Below are 22,163 nucleotides of genomic sequence, written 5' to 3' on the forward strand. Positions count from 1 at the left end.
CTCAGTGACAGAACAAAAGCCTGAATTTCAGAGAATAGTCTGGGATGAAAGAATTTCTGCTGACTTCAGCACTCAGATTCCTAAACCTGGTTTTTCAATATCTCAGGGTCATCTCCTGGAATCTCAACAGGTGTCAACAAAGTTCTCAGGGAAAAGAAGGGGAGGAATTCATCCAAAACAACTTTTCAGTGAAATCATAAAAATAAATATCCTCTCATCTGACAAACCAGTCCGTTTGCAGATAAGTACATCTCTCTGCTAAACAAGCTCTATCCAAACCCAGAAAAGTATTTAAGGGCCATTGCAAAGCAATTGAATCCACACGCTTTAAAAAAGGCCAATTAGATATAACTGTGAAGTTTTAGGAACTTGTGATAAATAGAACAAACAACACAGTAAAACACATTAGAAAATATTTGTGAGACATTATTAAAGACTGATAATTTGTCTTTGAGAAAGGCCAGAGACCTCATTCCTATTTAGGTATGGATTTGAAGTAGAGGTATACATTTATTGCTTATGTGTAAAAAATATAGTATATCTGGGGTATATGAAGAGCTCTGGGAGGACTAGTGAGGTGAATGAGAGCTTGCCAAGCCCTTTTCAGAGCTGCTCCTCCATCTTTGGTGTCTACCTTTCACCCAACTCTCACCAGTGGCTCCAAAAAGCTATAGTTACATGCTGGTAAAATTGTCTCTGAAGTTTGGAGGTAACTGATAGGCTTCAAATCCACCAATGAGGTCTAACAATGAGTTAGGAGGATGTCTACCCCAAGCATGTGAAGACATCCCTGGGTAGAATGGCCAGATGACAATTCTTTCAGTGGCTATGAAAGCAACTGATGCAGGCATTGTGGATTCCCTCAAGCCTGATCAGACACTCAAGATGCCAAAGTCATTCAATGCATCCTGGCCCATTGACAGTCTTTCTGACTTTTTTTCTTGCCACTGGACTTTGATAATTCTATCTAAGTGAGGTAGATGACTTTGTGCAACCCCCTCCCTGATTTAAATCCATTTCACGGGCAGGTCAAGACGTCAACCCATGTCATTGGTCCTCTTCAAAAATAAGGACTAACAACGAAGTGTGTCAAAAGATGACAATCCTAATAAACCTCAAAGTACTACTACTGGATCCAAGGACAAGAAGCCTATTTGTAGATATGTATTTCCATGTATACAGTGCCCATGGGAATATGACTCGGGGCAAGTCCCAACTCCTCAGCGCCTCTACAAAGCATTCTAAGATTATAAGTTTCAGACAAGGTGCTAATATACACGGGTAGAGAATTTCCTCAGCTGGGATTTCCTTTATGCCAAGGAAATCACTTCTAGTCCCTATTGCTTCTCCATATGTGTTACCATGTGATTTTCCAGAAAAGGGCTGAAGTACAAATTCACACAGTTTTCTTAAGAGGGTGAATTTGATGTTAAAAGTCAATGTTCAAAAACAGGGTAAGATATTTCACAAAGCCAGGAATCTTTGACCTAAGTTAATAAAAGGTTATGACAGGTATGGACAATGAATCTTGTTCATCCTCACTGTGTTGGAAAGGGTTTTATATCAACTGAAGTGGGATGGAAATTTTGTTTTTAATAGAGAATAATATTCTGGTAAATATGAGGTCTAACAATAATTCTCTGTGCCTTTGGTGGCAACTAGATTCCAAGCTGGTGGTTGTCAAACAGAGCACCCTTTCTTAGGAAGACCTAAGTTCAAACCCAGGAGGAGGAAGACCTAAGTTCAAACCCATCTTTAGCCACTTACTAGGTTTGTGGGCCTGGCAAAGGATTTTAATCTTTGTTATCTTCAGTTTCCTCATCTATAAAATGGGTACAATAATAAAACCATCCTCTCATGCCATTTGTAAAGATAAAATGACCTAATATATGGAAACGGCTTTGTGAATTATAAACCTCTTTGGGTCTCAGTCTCTCCCATGTAAAATAAGAAGGGTAGATTAGAAGATTTCTGTGGTCTGATCCTTTCTACTTCTTGCTATTTTTCAGTCACCTATAACTCTTCAGTGGCCTCACTTGGAGATTTTTGGGGGCAAATATATTAGAGTGGTTTGCCATTTCCTTCTCCAGCCCATTTTACAGATGTAAGCAGAGGCAGGATCTGAACTCATATATCCTGATTCCAAATACAACACATTCTTCTCTCTAATACTATTACTCTCAATTCCTTTCTTCCTTTTGATCTAGGCATCTTGCTGCCCAGGCTTTCTTTAGGAACTCCATAGGTAACTTTATAGGAAATCATCAAGTGCAGAAGGTCTGCCCTCATAATTACTTTGGGCAGAGGGAAAACCACCTCTGATTAAAATGATGAAAATATCCCATGATGCTGAAGACACATGGTCAATGGATTGTGGTTAAAGTTGAAGAAGGAAATGCAGTGTTCCATTCTCAAGCCTGTCTCTAGTATTGAGCTGTGGTTTGAAGACTGATGACTTTGATTAATCCAGGACCTTTCTGTCATTGTTGGCTGAAAAGCCTCTTTAACCCTTTCAAGGCAAAGACTTGAGTGAAATGGGATTTTGTTTAAATATTGGAGAAGGTAGATACCCAAATAGTTATTGTCACTCCTAGAAAAAGGCTACCCTCAAACCATCCAACTTAAGAGAAATTACAGCCAGAATTAAAATCAAAGACAAAAAAAAAATAAGATCTTAGCCAAAAAAAAAAGTGTTGGTGTTTTATAGTAAGTGACCTGGAAAGATAAGAATCAATATATGCAATGATCTGTCTGTCCTCATAAGAGCTTATCTTTGACAGATTAGCAGCTTCCAAATTGTCTCAGTAACAGCTCACATTTCTATGCCTTCTTAAGGAATATACAAAGTAATATTTATGTATGTGTACATGTATATATGTATATGTTTATATGTATATATGTGCATATATGTACTTAGATGATGTTTATATTTAGATATCAGACATTTGGCATGCCACATAGCAATGAGAAGCCTCTTGCCTAAGACAGATTAGTTAATAATACTTAACAACTTCCCACTAGGCATCTATGCCATATAAAAAAGAAAAAATATATTCTTATATTATATTCTTATATTAAATATTATGTATACATGTAAAACATATCATATATAATTTCACTTGATATAGCAATCTTAGAAGGTAGATGTTATGATTAACTCCATTTTACAGATGAGAAAACTGATCCAAAAACAAGTTAAGTGATTTGCCCAGCTTGACACAATTAGTAACTATCTGAATGAAATAGGACTCCTGCTCAGGTCTTCTTAACTCCAAGTTCTCCCATATTGTAGCTGATATGCATTTCAGATACTATTTGACATTTCTAGAGCCCACGAAGATATGAAAACACTTTTTTCATATTGCAATTAACAACAACTCTACCAGTTATATAAGTAATATTATCCCATATTATAGATGGAAAAAAACCTGAAGCCTAGAGAGGCAAAGTAAAAAGAGAAGCCCACAATCACATAGCAAGCATCAGAGATGAGATGTATACTAGAACCTTTTACATACATTTGCTAAGCAATCATTAGCTAGTATTGTTAGCTTGAGAAAGGTCTAAGGTGACCATTAAAATCCTACTGGAGGTATTTATTATAATGACAAAGATATTTTCCTGCCTTTCCTGAACATTTTATACATTAAAAAAGCTGAATATTATTTTTAAATGACCTTGGAATTTGGTCTAGATTTAAGAATCCATTAGAGATGGGGGGAGGAAGGGAGAAGAGAAAATGTGAACAGAGGGCAATTACTCTTATTGACATAGACCAGTGTCAATAATCCAATAATTAAGAGGCCAACACAGTTTTTTCCTTTTAAGTTGGACCAATCACACTCTATTTGTTTTGCTATCAATCCATCTCCTATTTATATGCAATATGCAAGAAAGCTAACCTCAAATTCTTAGGCAAAGTTCAAAAAGAAAAATATAATTCAAAGCTGAATGGATTCCTGGAAAACTTAGCCAAATTTGAATTGTACAGAAAATGTTTAATAGTGGTCATTTACTATTTATTGAGAGCCAGCATCAAAGTAAGTAATATATTTCTGAAACAGATCCAATGTCTGATCAAGAAGTGATGAGTAGTTTTTGGAAAGACATATTTGGCTGGCCCAGTCACATAGCAGATTATATGGTAGCCTTCCCTCCTCTCCCAGCGATTGCTTCTGGGACACAGAAATGCCTAGTGGCAAGATAAGTCTTTTCAATAATCCATCATGGGCAGGAGGCCTCTCATTGCTCTGTGACCTATCTAATGAAGAACCTTCTACCTTTTCGACAATCCAAAATCCCTAAATATTAGGCTGGATGATAATAAATGCAGTCTACAAGAGTGATTTCTGGTTATAAATGATACGGTGTAAAAAGTTCATTTTCTTTCAAAGCAGTCAGATATTGCCTTGTGAAAGGAAAAATACTTGTGCAGGAGGTTTTCTGGTTAGCCACAGGTGTGAGGGTCAGCATCCTACTGGGGTTATGCACCACGGATGAGCTCCAGTGGCTCTGCCCACATCTGGGTTTGATAGGTAAGAGTATTAGGTAGGATCAGGACTGCAAACAGCACTGACATAATGGCATCCAAACAGCTGGGCTCTGATCACAGTCACTGCACACAGCTGGTGAAAGAATGGATAGAGTAAAGGGCCAGGTAAGGGTCCAGGGAGCCCTGTCACGGTCTGTCTCCAACAGTCTGATGATCTTTTGTGTTCCCAGAAATTCTCTATTTGTTCTGTAAGCCCCTGATTTCTGACCCTTTGAAAGAGGGAATAAGAAGCTTACATGGCATGCCTGCATTCCTGCACTATCTGTGTGAAGGTCTTGCTTTGTTGCTTACTTTTCAGCATGCCCTGTATTTCTCCAGAGCCCAGGCACAGACTATACTTAAAAGGGCATCTGAGAAATGACTTCAGTGATGATAACATCCGTCACCAATTTGGACTAGAGCTATATATGACATTCTTGATGACTCCGTTCAATCCCCATCTCTAAGAAAAGAGAAGCCAATAGGACACAACAAATATTAAACAAGGTTTTTTCTGTTCTAAAGACTTTTCTAGAAAAAAGTCTCCCAGCTACCTGTCAAGATAGATTCCTAGGCAAAAAGACTACCGATTGGCAGCAAAGTCCTGCTGCTGCCCATTCTTGAGTGACCAGGATATAATGGTATAACATGGACCAAGAAAACCATTTCAAAGCATACAGTATGATACTGTCAGCCCTCATTGTAGATGCAGCCTCACTTAGGAATGGAGAGGAATAATTTTTATGCTTTTAATATTATCATTGTGATTTTAATATTTTTAATTGCCTTAATTACTATTATTAAAGTTGGAGGGAAGGACGATTTAACAATTCAGCTGCAAAGGTGACATCAAAATGAGTTCAATATAGTTTTCAATTTGGTATGCAAAAAAGCATTAAAGATAATGAAAGGTATCCCTACTTCTATTGGCTCTTTGATTTTCATTTTTTAATAATAGCTCATTTATTTTCAACTATCCTTCATCTCACAGATTCACATTTCTTTAAGTAAAGGATGAAACAAGCCACATTTCTTTAAGTTAAAGGATGAAGCAAGGATAAAATCTTTGTTTAAGAATTGATTCATCCTCCAATAACTGTCAATGTGAGGCAAGAAGGTAGCATCAAGGTTATACAGTTACTAAAGGGCTATACTTGGAGTCAGGAAGATATGAATTTGAACACTCTTTTGGTTACTTACTCTCTATGTGATCTTAGGTGAGTCACTTAACAACTCTAAGCCTCTATTTTCTTATCTGTAAACTATGGATAATAATAGCATTACCTCTCTGGGTTATAATGATCATCTGAGACAATAGGCATAAAGTGCTTTGCAAACTTGAAAGTGCCTTTTAATTGCTAGTGAAATGATGACGAAGACAGCAAATTCTCAAGCCTCAGAGGTTTTTATAGCAGTCCAAGAAGGAATTAAGAATACTACATTAAACCAAAATGTATAAAAGAGAACACATTTTCCCCATCACTTAATCAACAAACACTTATTAAACACCTTCTATGTGTCTGGAGTTGGGGATAAAATACTAAAGTAAGTGAGAGAGAATCTGCCCTTTAAAAGGTGATATTCCATATGTAATTCTTGTTTCAGAATTACAGCAAAACTCAAGGTGTGGCACCACAAATAATTACAGCAGAAGAGTGAAAGACTAATATCAGAGAACTTCAGAACTGAAAGAGATCTCAGGATCAATTTATCCACTTTGCATCTGAGCCAGAGGACTTTCTCTTTCTGTTAGCTTGCCAGACTAGTAGCCAGTCACCTCCTACTTGAAAACCTTTGGTAAAGAGGAATAAACTACATCCTAGGACACTCTACTCCATTTCAGGATAGATCCACAATTGCTAGGAAGGTTTTTCTCATATCAAATCAAAAACTGTTTTTCTGAAACTTTTCCCATTACTCTTAGTTTCATTATCCATCTAAGGTTAAGAAGAACACATCTAATAGCAGACTGGTAATTCGATAACAGAAATGGCCTTGGCATCAGGAGAAGCTGAATTCAAATCCAGCCTCAGACATTGTTAACTAGCTGAGGGACCATGAGCAAGTCACCTAATCTCTATTAACCTCAGTTTCCTCATCTATTAAATAAGAATAACATTTTACTTACCTCCTAGGGTTATTGTGAGGAAAAATGATCAAGAGTTAACATATGCAAAGCAATTTTTCAAACTTTAAAATACTACATAATGGTGGTATTGCTGTCACTATTATTAAGCTCTTTTATATGATAGTCAAATTTAGTGAGAGCTACTATGCCCTCTCTCCTCACCCACTCCAACAACTCTTCTATCCTTCAGATTAAACATTTCCAGTTCTTTCAAATGACCCTTGTATAGCATAACTTTAACTCTCCTCATTTATTTGGTTGCCTCTCTTAGATAGGCAGTGCAGTAGATACAGCACTCAGCCTGAAGACAGGAAAACCTGAATTCAAATCTGGTCTTGACAAATACTAATTATGTGATCCTGGGCAAGTCACTTAACTCTGTTTGCCTTAATTTCTTCATCTATGAAATGATTGGGGGAAGGATCATCATTCCAGTATCCTTGTCAAGAAAACCCCAAATGGAGCCATGAAGAGTTGGACAGGACTGAAAATGACTGAAGCACATCCTTCAGCTGGTCAATTCCTTTCCTAAAAATATCGACCCACAACTGTAAATATTACTCCATCTGCAGTCCAAACAAAATAGTTTAATGGAATCACAAGTGCCTTTATGTTGGATATTTACATTAACTTTTTTTGGGAGTAGGGGAAAAGGAGAAGGAGTCATTCATGTTATACTATTAATTCACTAAACTTGGAATCTATTACAACCTCCATGTGTTTTTTTTACAGAAAAAGTAGTTATATTTTCCCCATCGTGTAAAAGTGCAGTTGGACTTTTTAGTCTACATGTAGGACTTTCCACTTGTTCCTATTAACTTTAAATTGTTGAGCAGAAGATATGACTCAATATGAGGGAAAATTTCCTAATGATTTGAATTTCATCAATGATATATATTTTCTTGTTGGTGGGGAAAGAGCGAGAGGAAATAAGTCACCAAGCAGTGGGTGTACAAATGGTAAATGAATGGCTACTTATCATCAATGATAATAGATGGAATTCTAGCTCCAATGTGGGTTGGACACAATGACCTTGGAGTTCCTAGAAAATCTACAATTCTAAAATTCCTATTATTTCATTACCTAGAACAAGAGGAAACTTATTATATGCTGTGACTGATTTGTGATGGATAATCCAAGATCATAGATGTATCCTTTATAGAAAAATAGAAAAATCTACTTGTTTCCATCTACTGTATTGCTCATTGATCATGATGCACCCTTTGTTGTTGTTGTTTTCTAAATCTGGAGCTAGAAGTTGGCAGGTGGTAAATCTATTCAAGAGTAAAAGGATATGAACAAGACCTTCATCATGGCTATAGATTGCAGCATGAAGTTGATCTTCCAAATACAATAACTTTTCTCTGATGGCTTCACATTTTTCTCCCAGTTCTAGAGAAATAATGTAAGATTCCTGTCAAAAGAAAAAAGAAAAAGGTCACTTATTCATTATTTATTGCACTGCGAGAAGCATCTACTGAAAATGTTTCACTGTCTGGCATATTATGGAACACTTTCCAATAGAACCAACTGAATCTTATATTGTCAGTCTCTCAATGAACATTTACTAAGGACCTACTATGTGCCAGGACTAAGTAAAAGCTGAGGATACAAAAATGAGTCTTTGAAGGAATTCACAGTGTACTAGGAAAAATAACAAGCAAACTACTATATAAATAAAGAATATAACAAGAGAGATTGAAGATAATTAACAGAGGGAAGCTACTAGAATTAATAAATTCATAGAATGTTAGCATTAAATAAGAACTTAGAGGTCATCTAATATTAAATATTTTTTCATAGTCTTAATATTCTTGCCCAGATATTTTTCCATATGAAATTCAAGATTTTATCCATTTCTTTGAAATAACCTATTAGTGTTTTAATCAGTATTGCATTAAATCTGTAAATTATTCTATGAAGTTTTGATATTTTTAATAAGTATGTTTGACACCACCTCAAGTAGTATATATTCCTCCATTTATTCAGTTCTTCCTTGATTCCTGTCAAATTTTGAAATTGGCTTCATATATCTCTCTTTTATATCTTGACATATTAATGTCCAAATAGTTGACATAAAACATCATTTTCATAAAAGATATTTTTCTTAGTAACACTTTATGTGGATTCATGGTTATGACACATAAAGATATGCAACTGCTTTTTGTACATTTGTCCCCTCTTTTCCACTTAGTGATATTATCAGACTTATGTTGTGGATGAAATTCCCAGAGATGAATTTATGGGTATGACTGATCAGCTCATTAGTGACGTCAACAATCACCAAAAAAATTGAGATCATTGGTTTCTCTCAGTGATAAAAGACCCCAAAAGTGAGTGTCCCAGGTCCCTTTAATTCCCACTTTTTTCTTCTGACAGGACATTACTGGGACCTTTCCTGATAAGTGACTCTGATTGGCAGATGTTTAATAAGGAGATGGGCTAAGAGTTTCAACTCTTCCTATTACTTACTTCATTGATGAGGGGAGAGGGGAGAATCTGCTGTCTCTAGCAATCTGGGCAAGAAAAACTACCCCAATCAGGATCTCTCTGGCTTAGTTTCCTTTTTTGTAGACCAAGTTGCCCCCAACTCTGAGAAATCAAGGCAGAGGCAGATATCTTAGCAGAAGGAATGAGCTCAAACTGGCTTCTGTAACAGAGACCCAAAACAGGCCTTGGAAGGGGCTGGACTGGGACCACATTCCTCAACTACAATAGAACGGGAGAGATTTCTCTTTAAACTATACTAAGAGATGGGGAATCCAAACAGAGAGGGATTTTTACAAATTAATACTAATAATCTAATGATATATCATTAAAATTAGATTTCCTCACCTATGCTTTAAGAATATCACATCACAAATTGTGAATTGATCCAACCATGCAGGAAGGCAATTTGTAGTTATGCCCAAAGGGCTTTAAATGACTGCCTACCCTTTGATCCAGCCATACCACTGCTGGGTTTGTACCCCAAAGAGATAATAAGGAAAAATATGTGTACAAAAATATGTATAACCGTGCTCTTTGTGGTGGCAAAAAAAAGGAAAATGAGGGGGTATTCATCGATTGGGGAATGGCTGAACAAACTGTGGTATTTGTTGGTAATTGAAAACTATTGTGCTGAAAGGTATAATAAACTGGAGGAATTCCATGTGAACTGGAATGACCTCCAGGAATTGATGTAGAATTAAAAGAACCAGGAGAACATTGTACACAGAGATGGATACACTGTGGCACAATTGAACATAATGGACTTCTCTACTTATAGCAATGTAACGATCCAGGACAATTCTGGGGGACTTATGAGAAAGAACATTATTCACATCCAGAGAAAGAATTGTGGGAGTAGAAACACAGAAGACATTTCCTTGATTCACATAGTTCAATGGGGATATGATTGGGGATGTAGACTCTAAACGATCACTCTATTGCAAATATTAATAATATGGAAATAGGTCTTAATCAAGGATACATATAAAACCCATTTGAATTGCTCATTGGCTATGGGAAGGGGGAGGGAGGAGGAGAGGGAAATAATATGAATCATGTAACCATGGAAAAATATTCTAAATTAATTAAAGTAAATACATTTAAAAAAAAAGGATGGGAGAAACCTTACATATATTTTCAGGGAGCAGGAAAGGGCAAGTAGATAAAGAGAGATGGAAATTTAAGGAAAAGGCTGGAGAATAGGGTGAAGTGTACATACAAAATGGTTGGCATTGGTGAGAAGGACCAAATCCTCATCAAAGGCTGGAGTAAAGAAGGGGAAAGTTGGGGACGATACCAAGGGGGTTGATATACATAGTAGAGGAGAAGATAAAACTCAGGATGAATAATTTCTATTTTCTTTAGTAAAGTATGAGGTAAGATCTTCTGGTAAGAGGTAGAGGGAAGGAGGAATGGACAAGGCTTGAGGGGAAAAGAACTTTTGGACAAGCCTCTGAGAGGTGTGCAATAGAAAATAATTAGAGAAGAGAAGAAGACTTGCCTTGTTGAAATGAGGGCCCAGCAGAATTTCATTAATATCAACTAGTAGTAAACCAAGTAAGACAGCTTCCTGATTTCTACTGTACCACACGAATACCATTAGAAGAGATGGAAAGTTGGAGGGCTCCAAATTTGAACTACAATTTGACAGGGAAGAAGTAGTGACAGGTCAAAGTGAAGAAGCATTTGAGAGGAGAAGACACTGTCACAATGAACTGGTTAACCACAAAGGCAAGATTTGGGAGAAAGGAAAATGAAGGTAGGAATAAAGCCTGGGAGAGTACTGAAGGGTGAAGAGACTGGAGTTCCTAGTGGGTACACATAGAATTAAGTTGGAAGGAGTGGAGTGTAGGAAGAGATGGAATAACAAGTTTTGGTCAGATAAATCTCAAGATTCTAAATTATAGAAGTAGAACATTTGTGTGCAATTGTGAAATCAAAAAGAATATAACCATTTCTCTGTGTGCCTATCACTGAGTGAAGGAGCAGGACATAGATGCTGAGGAGACAGAGAGAAGAGTAATAAGGTCATGAATTTGGATAGTGGCCACATGAGTAGAAGGAAACAGATGCAAGAAACACCAAAGAAGTAGGAAGCTCAGTGGCACAGCAGATAGAGTGGAGTCTTAATGGCTAGTTATTCTTAAGTGGAATTGAAAAGTCTGACAACTAATTGAATAATTAGGGGTGAGGGAGAATGAAAGGACACTGGAAGGTTAAGTCCAAGTCCAGCAGCAATGGCTTAAAATGCTCTGCTGAGGATTTTGCATTTTACCCTAAAGCAACAAAGAGTCACTGAAGATTTTTAATCAAAGGCATGAGAATGGACAGAAGGAAGAGTCATGGGTAATTCATAAGTTATGAATCTGTGTAACTAGAAAGATGGCAAAGACCTTGATGGAAATAGAGAAACTTAGAAGGGAAAGTTAATGACTTCTATTTCCGACACACTGAGTTTGAAATGCCACTTAAGACACTCAAGTAGAGATGTCTAACAAACAGTTGGTAATGTGGTACTTGAGTTCAAAAATAGGTATTAGCCCTGGATTTGGGAGACATCTGAGTAGAGAGAATAAATCTGCCTTTAGTTTTGCTTCTACTCACATATAATGTGTCATTTCTGTTTCTGTGTCTTTCCCTTTGCTATCCCTAAAGTTTGGTAGGTGCTCCCACTTCAAATCTACTTCTTGGAAACCCTAGCTTCCTTCAAAATTCTGCTCAAATGTCACCTCCTTTATAAGGAATTTCCTGTTTCCCCACCTACCCTAGTTTCCAGGACCAATCATTGAAATTACCTTGTATTTACTTTGAACATACTTTCTCTTTGTGTTGGTTATCAGTCCCTAACCTTCTCTCTTCTAATATTATATTAAAATGCAAGTTACTTAAGGAAGGGGAATGAGTTTGTTTTTGTTTGTATCCTCTGTGTTTGGCACGTAATAAGTACTTAAATGCTTACTGAAATGCTTGTCAAAGTATTGATTGATAAAGTTCAAAGGGCCCAATCATGTGTTTTTTTTCCATTGCCCAGGCATATAATTTAAAAGTTGTTTTTTTTTATTCCAAATTTACATTTATGCATTGATGTGATATCAAACCTATAGCCTTAACAAACCAAATTCTTCCTTCCAATGTGTCTGCTAACTTTTCAGGTACCTCCGAGGTCAAGTATTTTGACCAGAAGCTAGAAAGAAACTTAAAACTCATTCAGTACTACCCATTACCCAATCTCATTTTTACAATAATAATAATATTATTTATTTCTTAAATAGGTAATATTATCCTTGAAGGAACTTCGGTCTAGTGACCAAAAGCATCTGGGAGCAGCTAAGTTGCTCAAGGAATAAAAGAGCTACTTGACTTGGAGATGGAAGGTCCTAGGTTCAAATTTGGCCCCAGATCCTTCCTAGCTGTGTAACCTGGGCAAGTCCCTTAACCCCAAGTGCCTAGTCCTTACCACTCTTCTGCCTTGGAACTAATATAATACCTAGTATCTATTCTAAGACAGAAGGTAAGGGATTAAAAAAAAGAAAGCATTTGTCTCCCAACTCTGAAAGATGGTTGTGAACAAACTGGTAATTGAATCACTAATATGGTTTCTCAATATATCTGTATGTGCCTAAATATTTTTGAGAAAGTAGAAAGGAAGAGGCAGAGAGCAAACTATATACAGAGCTTACTTACTATGTGTCAGGCACTTTGCAAATATTCTCTCACTACAGTTCTGTTCTGTAAGTGTAATCCCACCCCCTCAACCCCCACCCCCATTTCAATTGAAGAAACTTAAGGTGAAGTTCAATTTGTACAGGCTCACACAGCTAGTAAGTATTTGAAGCTGGATTGGAGTTCAGATGTTCCTGACTCTAAGCCCAATGTTCTATCCATTGAGCCACCTAGTCAAAGCCTTTAGAGGATTATAAGTCTAATGAGCTCCCAAGAAAATGAAAGCATTTTCAAGTGAACAAGTTATAGAAACCTAGACCAAACAAATAAACAAGAAATGCTAAACCTTCCCTACTTTTGTTCAAAGGAGCCTCTTTAAAATTAAAATTACTTCACGAAAGCTCCAAACCAATTCCAAATGCCATTTTTTCAAGACTTGTAGAAAAAAATTGATTTATGTAGAGTCATGCAATTAAGTTTGTATTTACTTCCCCCTCCTAGTTCACATACCAAAAGAAACAAACATGTTAGCTCTTAAAAGGTTTGCTTTGATGGGTAAAAGCTATATATTATATGTGGTCTTATTTCTTGTTCATTTGTCCACTAACCTTCATAAGAATTGTCTACATTTCTAGTAAAGAAGATCAACAATAAATTGTTTGAAAATAGCTAGGTTCTTCATATATCCCTTAAAAAGAAAGAAGTATACCACATGCAGAAAAATGGCTAAAATCCCCACAAGAAAATAAAAATGATCAAATTAAAATGAGTGAAATAACAATATAATTTTTAAAGACAGTACACAGAAAATGAATTAACTATTGTTGTAGAAGTAATATACAGATAGAAAAAGAAACCAAGTAAAATTATTGTAGGAAATATCCTGAAAAGAATAAAGTAAAGACCTTCCTTTCTTGGCTCCAGACTATCTTGCTAATTTTAGAGTACATTTAGTGTAAATTTAGTATACACACTTCGTGATCCAGTCAAAGCAAACCAATTTCTTCCACATACATAGCATCCCATCTCCTATCTCTGCACATTTGCTCTAGCCATCCTCATTCCTGAACTGCACTTCTCTTCCCTTTTTTCTCACAGAATACCCCTTTTTCTTCAAGGCAATGTTGGTCAAGTATCACTTTCTACTTGAAGACTTTCCAGATCCCTGCCATTGCTAGGGCCTTCTCTCACAAATTTACTTGTATTGAACTTTTGTTCAGTCATGGCCAGATGGAAACACTTGCTCTACACAGAACAAAGACCCTTCTGAAGGGCTTTCTGAGATTCTAACCTTCCCCTGCCATCTCTGAATTTTTCAAAGTGGCTCTTTGAAACCAAGGAAAACATTTAAAGATGAAAAATAAACAGGTATAATAAGGAAATTATGGAGGTCTGTAGGAACAGGTTTTTGCACGTCAGAAGGGAAAGATGTTCTCCAGTCTTCACAGCGGATTGGAGACAATCTGAATCTAGAGATCCTCTCAGAAAAGTGAGGTCATTCTGGTACCATCTAGGGTCTGAGGGTCTATTTAAGACCAATAGCATAATATCTTTTGGTGTCCCAGAAAGTATCCCCCCAGTCCTACCCAAGAAGAAGTCAAAACTCCTAAGCAAAACTCAGCAGTTCATTAAATCTCTTAGATGTCCCTTGGTCCAATAGGAAACCAGGACTGGATTAGTCCATTCACTTGTAATAAAAATCCAATAACAGATGGTCCCCCCAAATACAAGCATATATAGACAAGAGTGCTCTTTGCCTCTTGCCAAGAAAGAAAATGATTGGCATAATAGTATGTCCAAGAAAAAGATATTAGTCCTACAAATATAAAAATGGTGGAGGTTTTGCATTTAGTACAGTAATTATCTCTGTGTTGCCCTCTCTGGGGCAATGTCTTTCATCAAAGGTAATTTATTTCCTCTTGTCCAGGAGAAGAATAATTTTGGCCTGGCTAGTATGTAGTCTCATGACTTACCCGGAATTAGCATCTTATAATAATACGATTATTGACCTTGTCCTAAACAACTTCTCTGGGACTCAGTTTCCTCATCTAAAAAAATGGATTGGAATTGATGTCATATAAGGTCCCTTCCAGCTCCAAATTTGTATTTACCAGTGATTATTCTACAAAATTATCAAAGACTATTCTGTTCTCCCTCTTCAATGCTTTACTTCCACAGATTTTGTTGTTGCTGTCTCTCTAATTCACTGTCTTATCCAATTTGTCACTGTGTTAGGTAAGCACTCAATAAATGCCTTTACATTCATTTCTTCAGTTAGACCTCTTCAGGAGGTAGGATGATTGAAGTGGCAAGGCACTGTGACATTAAGTGGGGTGACCAATGACTCAAATAAATCTTTGGACACTCTCACAGTATGGTGGAAGCTCTTTTGGGCAAGGGCTCTTTTATTTCATTCTCTAGAGAAGCAGCACTCATGAGTCAGTGTTACAAGTATTACAGTCAGTGAATATAAAATATATGTGGGTTCACAGACTCTCTTTTTATCAGGTCCCCCATACAAAGATGATCCCTCTCCCCTTATTGACCATTGGCTGGTTAATTGAGCATCACAATATTTTTTTGAAAGCTCGCTAATCAAAATGTGAAATTTACAAACCCAATTATCCTAATTATTCAAGGGGAGCTTACCCAATCAAAACAAGGGTTAGGGATTAACCAGTCAAAACAATTTCAATCCTATCTATCTGAAATCCTATACCCTTTTTTAATCAGTCAAAGGAGGAGATGATTATAAACTGCTCTTTCTGGGAAAACAAAACTTGGCTTTTTTATCTTGTCAGCCACATGTACTTCTCTGAGAGGAGTCCTGCTATCTCTATTCCCCACAAGAGATATTGAGGTTATAGTGTCTGCCCTCATTGAGTTTCCATTCTTCTGAAGTCTTGAGAAGAACCAAAAACTTGACTAACTGAAACACAAATTGATTTTTTTTTTAGATAGAATGGATCATTCTTGCTGGAAGTCCTAGATGGTTTAGCGCTAGCAATGCTTACAGACGTTTTTGGAAGATAGAAAAGAAAGAAATGATTTGAGCAGTTATAGTGATATTAAATAGCTGTACTCTTTCTGAATTCAAATTAAATGATCTTTCATTGTCTTTTTCCTGGGAGTCTTTTCTTTCCAATTTGGCATGATATGAGGGAAAGCGACTGGGAAAGTATTCTTAGATAACTCAGTAAGGAAGGAGTTCTCATACACTAATATTAAGCACAAGAATTCATTTTCTTCTTTGACAGGGTTACTAGACTACTATACCAGTGGAATACCATAGACATATTATACTTGAAAAAGTCTCTTATGCTATTGTTCCGGATCAGATGGAAAGATGTACTGTATCTGTACTACTCTGCCCCAAGTCTTGAATAAAAAATTTGACCTACTACTCTAATAACATTGTCAAAAAAGAAAATGAGCACAGTTTGGCATGACCTCTTCTTGAATGTTACTCTTAATGATCACAAGAATCCTGAATGCTGCATTTTAAAAATTCATAAAAGAACATTTCCAAGGAATATTAGAGCAAAGTCAAAGATTAGATTGATAGAATCTATAGTCATCACCAGAAGCGAACTCTAATATAACAGAACCAGAAACATGTCAAGCTTCCAAGCTCCAAGGTCACATGACAAAGAATACCAGTCAGCATAACTACAGGCTATATTCAACTATAAGAAATGAAATAAAAGGGGGCAGGAAATGGAGCATAATGTGTAAAAGGGCAAGGGAAAATGGTTTGCAACCAATAAATATTTATTCAGAAAAGTTAAACATGATTTTTTTCAGGAAAAATGTTTTTTAATAGCATTAATTATTTCTAAGCATTCCTCTTGAGGAAACCAGGACAGAACAATCTTTAAAAGGCACAATTCATGGCAAAGGGTGTTTACAAAATGTAAACAAGAATGAACAACTTAAAAGGGCGAAGTGTTCTGAAAGGGGGAGAAAAGATTATTGAACCTTTGAGTCCTACTTCTTCTTTAGTGCAAGGAAGAGAGAAATGAAGGGAACTTTAACAAATAAACAAATAAATAAATGAAATATTGCAAAATTAAAAAAACAAAAACAAGCAAAAATCTTCTATTCTTAAAAAAACAAAAATTAAAAATGAAGTTGTAGAGGAAACAAGGAGAGAACAGTTATGACTTTGGGTGCTCAAGAAACAAATGAAATAAAAAGTGGAGGATACCATAGAAAAGATAAAGGGAGAAATCTATTCTTTCTTAAAATTAGGGCAAAAGAGAAGATTATTCAAGCATAGAGGCGTGAGTAATGGCTGGAAGTACAGTGATCTAACAAATATCACTTTTTTCTATGCAGAACAAGGAAAGGTCTTAAAAAAACATTTTAGAATATTTCCACAAATAAAAGCCTAGCTCAGCTCACTGGACTAAAATTAAATCACTAAATCTTTTAAAATATCAAAGTAAAAAAAATAATAATATCTGACATTTACATAACACTGAAATTTGCGAAGAGCTTTATATACATTGTATACGCAAAGTATTATACATATTTTTACATATATTATATATTTCTGTCTCACAGTCACTCTATAATAATGATACAAGTATTAATATTCCCATTTTATACATGAGGAAACTGAGACTAGGTTGCTGAAAGTCACTAAACTAATATATCAGATTCAGGATTTAAACTCAGATTACTAAGCTCTCTCAGTCTTTCCATTATGACATATTGTCTTATTGCGCCAGCAAATGGGAGCAGAGAACAGTGGAGCCAATATTTTAGTTAGAAGACCAGCAGAGAGACTGAGCAGCTATTATTTGATATCTTAAGTAGATAAGGGGTACTCAAGTCTAGGAAAGACTAAATCTGGCTGCTGCCTAAATCCTACTTTCAGATGAATTAACTGCTTTTAGAAAGCAGAACCCATTCCAGCTATTAAGGCCTCAAGGCATCTGACAGGTTTATGTTCATGTCTTACACTTCAGGTTGCAGCTTCCCAGATAGTCTTAGGCAGTGAGGTCAAACTCAAATGGACAGGGAAAGGGTTGTAGTGTTCCTAATCATGCATAAAAGATCCCTGTTAGCTGCCTATTTATGTAGAAAACAACATATCAACATTACTTGTGCTTTATTGTATTTTTATTTATTTCATTAAATATTTCCAATTCACATATTATTCTGGTTTAGGAGAAAAACTCCTAAATTGGACAGAAGGACTTCCAATTCCTAGTCATCTGATGCTTTCAACCCCATGGATGGTGGGGCATCTTTTAAGACATCTTGCTGATTTTCCTATAGTCACTCATTCCCTATTTCTGGAGGTCTTGAAGATGAATACATAAGATCATTTATGAATAGGAATGAAAATCAGTAGGGGAACACAGCTTGATAAGAATTAGTTATGGAAGGACAATTTCTGTATTTTTTTTAAGAGTGACATTACAGAGAAACTACTGAGGTTTGTAGTTGACAAGAAAGCTAAACATACCTCATCCACTTTATTGTTATCAAGTAGCACAATAAAGGCAAAAGTTTAGAACAAAAGACCTAAGAGATTGATTAATGGCCCCAACAGCTTCCCTTTTCCCTTTTGTTTTTGGCTATATTGATTTTGGAGTTTAGTAGCCCTAACTAGTTCCTTTATTATTTTGTTGAGTAGATTTTCCAAAATGATTTCAGGAATCAAAAAATGACAATCAGGGATTTGACATGAGCTAAAAAATGGGTTTTATACCTGATTGAAACTAATAGTTAAGGCCACAAATTTCTAGTGGTAGTGGGAGAAAATAGAAAGGAACTCATTTATTTAATTCTTTCCTGAGGGTTTGTGTCAGGATGGTCAGGTCATGATCCATAGACAAAATCCTGGGAATAGGGGAAGAAGAAGTTTAAACTTGTCCCTTTTAAGGGACATCTTGATCAGTAGTTATACCCCTTAGCAGCAGGTCAGAGTGAACCATAGATGATGAGGGAGGAAGCTGAGCTCCAGCAAATGGCAATAGAGAATGGTTGAATCATTGCCTTGATTAGAGACCAAGAAAGATGCTGAGCAGTCATTATATTGCATCTAGAAGCCCACATATGCCCATGAGGGAGCAGAGACATGATGCCTAGTGAGAAATAGCAAAGGGGGCACCAGCAACTTTGTGGCATCAGAGGTATGAGTTTCCTGTGCCATTTATTTTCCATGGCCATACATGATCTTTGTGCTTGCATTTTCAAGTATATTTCCTGAACCATACTTCCTAAACTCAGGTGCTTTTTGAATGTATTCTCTAGCCACATATGCTCCTATATGGATGCCACTCCATTTATTACCTAGTGACAACTGTTCTCTCTGACAATGAAAAGAACACTGATTATACTAAACATAAGGATCTTCTTGAGCTTCCATTTTTTTCCCAGAGATTCCTGACTCTTTGTAATAAAGCCAATTCTTGGAATAATAATTTGCCCTGCCTTGACTGTATCTAGATCTGGACTAAAAACAATCCTAACAACTTTCTCTTGATATGATGATCATTATCTCACCAGGAAAGACTTTCAAAGATTTCCAGATAAGACAGTTGTTATCATCTTATCTCCCTGGAACCCCAAAAGTCACTCCAAGGTCTTCATGTCAAAAATTTGCTGATATACTCTGTCCCTCAAATAACAATCTTGGTTTTTCTTTCTTTTTTTCTTCTTCATCTTCCAAACAAAAAAAAACCAGCTACTTTTTTATATTTAGGGGGCTCTTTTCTTTAGGAGAGGGGTTCTCACATGCATGCTGAGAATAAATTAAAATAATCTTTGCTTCTTCCTCGGTTTCTAGTATCATTCTCTCAATTAGATTCTAGTCCAGTGGGGTTCAGACACTTAGGAAGATAGTGGGTTGACATCTCCATATATGGATAACTGCACCAGCATTGATCTGTGTGATAACTTGCAGGACAGTACACCCATGGATATGGGTATATGGGGATCTTTCCTTGTTACTGTAATTGCTTTGTTGTTTGATTAAATGTCTTTTGCTTTGGACTAATGTCTCTTTTAGGGGTAACAAGGTGGCACAATGGATGGAGTACTTGGCCTGGTGTCAGAAAGACTCCTTTTCTTGAGTTCAAATCTGGCCTCAGAGACTTATTAGCCAAGTGCTTCATCTGTAAAATGAGCTGGAGAAGAAAAGGACAAACCATTCTAGGATTTTTGACAAGAAAAGTCTAAGCAGGGTCACAAAGAGCCAGACCTGATTAAAATGACTGAACAAGAACAATATATATTATATTCAGTTTAGTAAAAGAAGCATTTGTGAGGGTTTATAAACTATGGTTTTGAGAAGGTACTGACCCAAAGAGGGGCTTGGAACTAGAGTACAGTTTTCTAGAGGTCCATGTGTGTGTGTGTGTGTGGGAGATGGCTAAGTGTTATAAATACCACATTTATCTTTGGGCATGCCTCATTCATGGACTTAAAAGCTGAGTCCTGCAGAATCAACACTTTTGAATTGTGGTACTAAAGAAGACTTTTGAGAGTCCTTTGAACAGCAAAGAAATCAAATTAGTCAATACTTAAATTAACTCAGATTATTCACTGAAAGGTCAAATACTGAACCTGAAGCTTAAATACTTGGCCACATAACGAGAAGAGAGGACTCATTGGAAAAGACCCTGATGTTGGGGAAAATTGTAGGCAAAAGGAAAGGGGATACATAGTGTCATGGAAACAATGAACATGGCCAGACTTTAGGAGATAGTGGAGAATAGAAGAGCTTAGGATGCTATGGTCCATGGACATGACTGAACAACTCTCAACAATAACAATGCCTCACCATTTAGTCTCAATTTTATATAACTTTCCTTTCTTTTTTTCTATGTTCATTCAATAAATTCTTTCTCATTTCATGATATCTTTTGAGAATAAGGAATTAAAATCCCTTCAAGAATGACGCAGAAAAAAAAATGTATTTTTTTTTTTTAGATAAAGAAACAGTTCTCATACATTCCATTGGTATTTACCTTTAAAATGCTTATTACATACTGGCTTTGCTCAACAGCACATCCAATGATATACCTGTCTTCTGGTTAACTTGTAAAATAGTTATATTTACAAAGTTTTATCGATTGTTTTATGTACCCAGAGTTTAACTTTGAAGAAGTCCTGAGACAGAGCAGACATTTATTAAATACCTGCTTAATGAATGTCAGTATTTTACAAATATCTCATTTGATCCTTATAACCACCCTCAGAGGTAGATATTATTATTATATCACTTTTAACAGCTGAGGAAACAGGCAGACATGTAAAATGCCTTGCTCTGGGTCACACAGCTAATTAGGAGTGTGAGATAGGATTTGAATTCAGGTCTTCCTAACTCCAGGTCTAGCAATCTCTCTCTCTCTCTACTATGCCACCCAGGTAATTCTCATTGAATAAATGACCAAACTGCGGTCTAGACAAACTAACTGTTTTTTTCGAGGTCATAAAAGTAGAAAGTAGGAAACAGTGGATTAGAGTTCGGGTCCCCTGACTCCAAGTCCAGTGTTCTCTGCACTGTGACATTTCTATACTGGCCCTCCACGCCAGTGCAATTCAGTAGCGCCAAATCAGCTAGGCAATCTTTCAAATATAATTTGCCTAACTCAGCTCATGATCAAAACCTGTGGACTTGGACATTCAGCCAGAGATTTTTCAGCTGTGCCGAATTAAAGCTGATGTCAAATTTCTCTCCCGCCTGCCAAAAGTCAGACAAAGTGATTTAAATAGAAAATGGGATTTCCTTTGTTGGACAGCCTTTTCCCATTAGAATCTTTTTTGAAAAACATTTATCTGTAAAAGTTTATCCTCAGACCAACATGTACACACATCCAATCCATTGCTGCCCCAAACAAGTGCCTAAACCACATCGACTGTCGTGAATCAATGTGGTTCCTCAACATATTATCAATGTAACAAAAGATTTATCATCTAAGTCAGAGTTTTCATAACACGAGTTGTGTTCTTGCCAATGATTTCTCTAAGGAAGGCCATGTTGTTACCAATTTCATAAATATCAGTATTTAAAGTTTAAAAACTAGTGTCTATATCCAAAAGAGGATAAGAATGCAATTTATTATGTTAAAAATAATTGTTTTGAGAAGTGGGTGATATTTGGTAAATGTCAGGGTTTCCCATGTGCATGTCCACAATAAGAACATTTTAGATTTATGATTTTTCTCCTGAATAGGAAATGAATTTGAAATAAATGATCGTTTTTGTTAAACAACCATTTTGATGAGATATGATTGAATAGAATGTGAGTTCCTTGAGGTCAGGACACATAGAAGGCACTTAATGAATGCCTGTGGATTGATTGGCTGCTTTAATAGATACCTTCATCTATCA

The 22,163-nt window shown here is 36.3% G+C and overlaps 1 protein-coding gene across 1 annotated transcript in view; it reads right to left on the minus strand.

The window, feature by feature from the left end:
• DISC1 (DISC1 scaffold protein) overlaps nt 1-22,163 on the minus strand; it is a 420,969-nt gene that overhangs the window by 9,775 nt on the left and 389,031 nt on the right. The window contains exon 12 of the mRNA XM_044674988.1: nt 7,956-8,073. Within this exon, the coding sequence (XP_044530923.1) occupies nt 7,956-8,073 (118 nt within the window). The remainder of the gene's footprint in view (nt 1-7,955; nt 8,074-22,163) is intronic.

Source organism: Gracilinanus agilis, chromosome 4 (genome assembly GCF_016433145.1).
Source record: "Gracilinanus agilis isolate LMUSP501 chromosome 4, AgileGrace, whole genome shotgun sequence".
NCBI lineage: Eukaryota > Metazoa > Chordata > Mammalia > Didelphimorphia > Didelphidae > Gracilinanus > Gracilinanus agilis.